Consider the following 6,224-nt stretch of genomic DNA (forward strand, 5'->3'; position numbering starts at 1 on the left):
ACTTTCCCAATGCATGTAAGAAATCTTTTTGTTGTCTCCCACCTTACCCCATCCACCTCCAGAAGTGGGCCTGCATTAGTTAAGTATAGGTGGATTGATTATCTCTAAATAGCTGATTCTTTCTTTTTTGGGGGGGAAGAGAAGGAAGGTACAAGGTATATTTTGTCTCAATATAAGGAAGGATTTCTTAACAGTTATCCCACAACGAAACTTCAAGAGGTTAGAAAGCTACTTACTCTACATGTTACTTTAGAGATTGGAAGATCCTCTGTATGGTCACAATGCTAGTAAGTGCTTGAGGTTGAATTTGCACTGAATTTCCTATGTCCAAGCCTAGTGCTCAACCCACCTAGAGTATTACCCCCATTTTAGCAACAGGGAAACAGGTTAAGTGACTTGTCCACTGTCATATTGAACAAATGTGTCCAAGTCAGAATTTGAATTCAGGTCTTTGACTTTAAGTCCAGTCTTTTTATCACCACCCAGCTGCCTTATGATCTTAAGTGAATCCTTTCCCTTCAGGATATAGTGGATTTCCCTTTACAAAGATCTTCTAGCTTGAAAGGTCACTTGTTGGGAATATTGTAGAGATGTGCTTATTTATTTAATCAATCATTATTTATTAAATAATGGAGCAGCTAGGTGGCCCAGTGAACAGAGCACTAACCCTGGAATCAGGAGGACCTGAGTTCAAATCCAGTCTTAGACACTTAATAATTACCTAGATGTGTGGCCTTGGGCAAGTCACTTAACCCCATTGCCTTGCAAAAAAAAAACCCTGTTAAGTAACTATTATGTGCCAGTTTAAAGGCTAAGGATACAAAGATAAAAAAATGTCTGGCCTCAAGCAACTTCTATTATTAGGGAGCAGGGCATTAGGGGTGTATGTACAAAACATACATGTATATGTTTTATACACACCTAAAACATATTACACAAATTTAGAGTATTAAAAGTAAATATGAGATTAAAATTTAGAGGGAAATGTACTGGGTTGGGCAAGGGGCAATGTTCAAAGATATGGGATTTATGGTCTCTCAGGTTCCAATACTTTTAAGTTCTTTCCTCTCTGGGTTTCTGCAAATGAACGTGAACAAGATTTGGATATGATTTCCCCTTTTAAATTTTGTGATCTCTCTGAGCTTCAGTTTCTTTATTTGGAAACTAGGGATAAACCTTTATTCCCTTACTGGATTGTTTCTTTGAAAAGTCTCTGGATAATAAAGCCCTATAAAAATGGACACTAATATCTAAGGAAGCAAACATTGAGAGCTCCCTTCCAATTCAGAAACCCTGGGATTTTAGGATTCAGAAACTCTCCGGGACATTGGGTATTTAGTTTGACATCTTTTATTGCTTTTTTTTAAAAATTTTTAAACCAAACTGTGAGGTGGAGAGTGCAGTATGTAAGCCTCAATTTATAAATGAATAAACTAAGAAGTGAAGGATTACAAGTGTTTGCATTGCTAGTAGGTGTAGTAATTGAGCCTGGGTCTTTTTTTTTAAGGGGGGGGGGAGAGACAGCAGATATATGGCCCAGAGTAGAAGATTACTAAAATTTTGTGGATTGACATAGGGAAGGAATTCTTGAGGAATAAACTGCCAAGATCAGCAACTGATCTCCAGATTAATAGTCTTAGAGGAGCCTGAGTTGTGATTTGTCCCAGGTCATTCTATACAGGGCTTGAGTTGGGGGGTCTTCCTGACTCCCAAGGCCAACTCTCTTTCCCAAATACCTCTTATATTACAACTTAAATTTGAATTACTTTAGTCACCTAAGGGTACAAATTAATCATGAGGCCTTTATATACCTTGACTGGTAAATGTGAATCATTGAACCCACGAACCAAGTGCTGTACTTGAAGGAGCCCAGACCACACACAGTGTCAGAGGTGAGTATGACTGGGAACTGGAGTGAATTTTCAAGATCTAATTCAAATTTTTCATTTTACAGGAGAAAACTACTTAGTTGGAGACATCAAATGCTGAGCTGGAGACAGGTAGCAGGGTTATTATGAGCATCCTTGAATAGTGCTAGAATCGGGAGTAGATTAGATGACCTCTAAAGGACCCTATAATTTTAGGACTCAGTGAACTCGGTTACTTGGCTATGCAGCCATGATCCTGTAACATAAGCAGCTCTGTGTGGCAGGGGAATGGTAGTAGCTGTTTAGATAAGGAAGCTATGGTCCTAGGTCACCCACTATTGGCCAGCCAACAAATACTTACTGAGCAAGGCCCTGTGTTGGACACTTGATGTTAATGCTAAGAAAGAGGAAAGACAAATCCCTGAATTTGAAGTTGAGGGAACCATCACTAAGTTCCGGATCTCCCAGTGACTGTGTATCCTTGGAAAAGTCCCTCAATCTACCTGGACTTAGGCTTCCCCATCTGTAAAGAGAGAGGTCAGGACTACTTAATTTCCAAGATCTCTTCCACCTTTCTCCCATTATTCTAATCAATTAAGACCCACTCACTAAACACTTCTCTTCCTAGATCGCTCCATCTCCCCCCTCCCCATCTTGACTCCATGTGAGTGTGAGGGGGACCTACTCTCCCCTTTTCTAGCTCCCTTCTATGTTCTTTCTTCCCTTGTTAGAATGACATGCCAGACTGAAATCATTAAATAAAAATCTTTCATATAGATTTAATTAAGGCTAATAACCTATACATTTAAATATATATTACCTCATCTTATAGCCCTTAAAGACTTACAAAGCACTTTCTTCACAATAATCTGGTGAGGTAAGTAGTACAACTGTTATTACCATATTCAAGGTAACAAAGGCTCATGGATGAAGCACCTAACCTATAAGCATGCCAATTGCATCAGAGCAGGGATATGAAACTATTTCAATTTCTTCTCCTAAAATTAAACTCTTTCCTCATTAGTTTTTTGAGGTAGATAAGGCAGTGCAAATATGACTTTGCCCCATTTTACAGATGGGGAAACTGAGGTTCAGAGAGAGGAAGTGAGTCTTCTGAGATGACACAACTAGTTAATGTCAGTGCCCAGATCTGAATCTTGGTTTCTGACTCCCAAGTCCAATGCTTATTACAAATAATGTCTGTCCATTCCCAGGCTATCTCTTGGGCTGGTCAGCAATTTGATTGATGCTGCGGTTCCTTGGGAAAGGTTTGTCAGTCACTATTCTCGTCATGCAATGTCAGCGTGCACTTGAAGGCCTCTTCAAAGGCTTCCAGAAAGGGGTCTGTGGCCTCTTCCACAGTGACCTGCCTCTGGAGTTCTTCACTGAGGGAGGTGACTCCTGTTCCCACCAGGCCACAGGGTACAATGTGTTCAAACCATGTCAGATCTGTGGAGCAGTTCAGAGCGAGACCATGGGATGTGATGTGCCTTCCACATCGGACTCCTAAAATCAGAGAATCCAAACTTGCATTAAGACTGTTCAGGTTATCTGGTTTAATACCTCAGCCAATGCAGGAAACACTTGTATTAGTCTCCCCAACAATTGATCTAGTTTTCCTAATGACAGGAAATTTATCACCTTCCAAAGCAAGCCATCCTGTCTTAAGATAGCTCTGAGTTTTTAGGAACATTTTCCTTTTACTAAGTAGAAATCTGCCCTTCCTCAGTTAAGTTACTACCAATGGATCTGCCTTCTGAGGACAAGAACAACATATATAATCCCTTACAGAGGGATCCTCACCTTCCCTTCTTTCAGAGCAAACACCCAGTTTCTTCAACTAATCCTTTTATGGCACAATCCCTAATTCTTCAGTTTGTAATATCCTTCCTAAAATGTGATGCCAAGAACAACAAAAAAGACTCCATCTGTAATTTGACTAGGATGGAAGTTGGTTGAATGGTCACCGATTACCTCCCTTATCCTAGACACCATTTCCTATTCATATGTCCTTTTGGGCTGCCACATCTCTTATTAGGCTTAAAGATTATGAAATCCCTAGTTTGTCTTCATATGAACAGTTACTGAGCCACTCTTTTCTCATTTTGTATTTCTGCAATTGATTTTTTTACATTGATCTCAATAGAGATAAGTTTTGTTCTGTTACTTTTGGACTGATGTTCTACTCAGTGGAAAGCTTTTAGATTTTGTTAATCTTGTATTTAAATAAAACCTCTCAGCTTCAGGTATACAGGTATATATGTCAAGAGGTGAAGAAAAGGGATCCATCTTCCATTTGTAGACCACAGGAAGCAATCATGGATATAACATCCCCTGTGGAGAAGAGTCCTGTGTGGTAAATCCAGAACTGACACCTATGTCCTAAGCTCCTTTCTGGCTCTTTGAGTCTCCTGGGCAGATGAAGAGAGTTAATAAGCTTATGGGTGTTTTAGTTTTCACTATGGCTTCTAAGTAAGAGGGTACAATTTTCCCCTTATTTCAAATTTGATCTACCTATTTCAATGAAGAGGAAACTGAGGTCCTCAGAGGTCATCTGACTTGTCCAAAGTAACAAATCTCTTCAGTGTTAGAGTAAGGGCTAGAACCCAGGTCTTGACTCCTCAATATTCATTCTTCACAATGCCATTAGTGCTTGAACTCTGTACTGTAGGCTAACTAGTTTGCAGGGGCTTGCTTGAGGAGGCAACCTCATTATGTATTATTAATTCTGGGGGAAAATGTGAGCAAAATTCTGAATATCTGACTTGTAAAAAAAAGTTAGTCATTATTTCTCTCATTGTACATATCCAACAAGCTGCCAAATCCCTCCTTGTGGCAAAGTAGATGGGAGTGATGGATTTGAAGTCTTGAGTTCAAATTCTGCCTCTGGGCACTTATGATCCGGCCCTGTCACTTAATCTCTATCAATCTCAGGATGTACAAAGTTATAAGAAAAAGGATGGGGGGGCGGCGGCTAGGTGATGTAGTGGAGAGAGTAGTACTGGTCCTGGAGTCAGGAGGACCTGGGGTCAAATCCGGCCTCAGACACTGAATAACTGAGATAATGGTTGTAAAGTGTTCCATACAGGGCCTGGCAACTAGCGTCAGCAATAGATAACGACTACGAAATCAGTTCAGTCGTCTTTCACTCTCCATGACCCTACTTTGGGGTTGGGTGATCGGCCATTTTCCCCTCCAGGTCGTCTGACAAAGGGGGCTCGGTGACTGGGCCAGTAAGCGTCCGCGGCAGGCCCGCCCTGGGCCCCGGCCGCAAGGCCGGCGCTCCCTCCTCTCTGCCCTCGGCTGCCCCGTAACCGCTCTCCCGGGCCCAAAGGCCAGCCCCCGCGAGAAGGCGGGCTGCGCAGGCGGGCCCCGGGGGCCAGGCCGCCCCCTCCCTGGCCTCGGCTTCCCGCCCGGGAAAGGCGGCGGGGCCGGGCTCCCGGCTCTCCGCGGCCCGGGGCCGGGCGCTCCCGGCTCCCCGCGGCCCGGGGCCGGGCGCTCCCGGCTCTCCGCGGCCCGGGGCCGGGCGCTCCCGGCTCTCCGCGCCCCCTCCCCGCGGCCCGGGGCCGGGCGCTCCCGGCTCTCCGCGCCCCCTCCCCGCGGCCCGGGGCCCGCTCACCCACCGACGGCGCAGACTTTGCGGTCGCCCAGCCAGACGCCGGTGTAGGGCGCGGGCCGGGCCCGGGCGGCCGGCAGCCCCAGGCGGCGGCACAGGCCCAGGGCGCAGGCCTCCAGCGCCGCCACGTGCGTCCGCAGGCGCAGGCCCAGGGGCCGCAGGTCCAGCACGGGGTGCGCCAGCAGCTGGCCCGGCCCGTGGAAGGTGGCGAGGCCGCCGCGGCCCGTGCGCCGCACGTCGGCGCCCAGCGCCCGCAGCCGGGCCTCCTCGCCGGGCCGCAGCCCGCCCCGCAGGCCGGCCGTGTACACGGGCCCCGCGGGCTCCCCGAGCAGCAGCGCGCCCGCCTCGGCGCCGGGCCCGGGCGCCGCCCGCAGCCGCCGCAGCCAGCGCTCCTGCAGGCCCAGCGCCTCGGCGTAGGGCAGCCGGCCCATGCGCACCAGCAGCACGCGCGGCGCCATGCGTCCGGCCCGGCGGGCCCCGCGGAGGCCCGGTTCCGCGCCCGGCAGAACCTCGGGGGCCCCGCCCCCCAGGGCGGACTTCCGGGGCGGAGCCTCGGAGCTCGTTAGAATGCCGCTCCCGCGGAGCCGCGGCTCCGGGCGGGGCCCCGGGGCCTTCGTCATCCAAGGGCGCTCCGTCCCCGGGAGAGGACGCAGCTTCCGGTCCTTGCACTCGGCCGGAAGCGTTAGCTCCTGAAACCGACAACTGTTATTAACAAGCGAAACCGACGGGCCGCTCCCGGG

At 47.8% G+C, this 6,224-nt stretch overlaps 2 protein-coding genes across 2 annotated transcripts in view; both read right to left on the reverse strand.

Annotated features, from left to right (window-relative positions):
* The window catches only part of KCNE3 (potassium voltage-gated channel subfamily E regulatory subunit 3), a 36,271-nt gene extending 30,704 nt beyond the window's left edge, over positions 1-5,567 (reverse strand). The window contains exon 1 of the mRNA XM_074216867.1: positions 5,492-5,567. The gene's annotated coding sequence lies outside the window, so the exon portion shown is untranslated. The remainder of the gene's footprint in view (positions 1-5,491) is intronic.
* On the reverse strand, positions 3,139-5,980 carry LIPT2 (lipoyl(octanoyl) transferase 2). The gene is made up of 2 exons (XM_074216863.1): positions 5,492-5,980; positions 3,139-3,374 (listed from the first exon to the last, which is right to left on the reverse strand). Exons 1-2 carry the CDS (start codon positions 5,940-5,942, stop codon positions 3,142-3,144), a joined length of 684 nt encoding a protein of 227 aa, XP_074072964.1. The 5' UTR covers positions 5,943-5,980; the 3' UTR covers positions 3,139-3,141.
* Positions 5,981-6,224: the final 244 nt, after the last annotated feature.

Source organism: Macrotis lagotis, chromosome 1 (assembly GCF_037893015.1).
Source record: "Macrotis lagotis isolate mMagLag1 chromosome 1, bilby.v1.9.chrom.fasta, whole genome shotgun sequence".
In the NCBI taxonomy this organism is placed as follows: domain Eukaryota; kingdom Metazoa; phylum Chordata; class Mammalia; order Peramelemorphia; family Peramelidae; genus Macrotis; species Macrotis lagotis.

Excerpts from the sequence above, each read along its gene's own strand:
- LIPT2 (XM_074216863.1), bottom strand. The coding sequence starts at position 5,942 with ATGGCGCCGCGCGTGCTGCTGGTGCGCATGGGCCGGCTGCCCTACGCC. Across the intron at positions 3,375-5,491 it reads CCGCAAAGTCTGCGCCGTCG|GAGTCCGATGTGGAAGGCAC; the intron begins GTGGGTGAGCGG and ends CTCTGATTTTAG.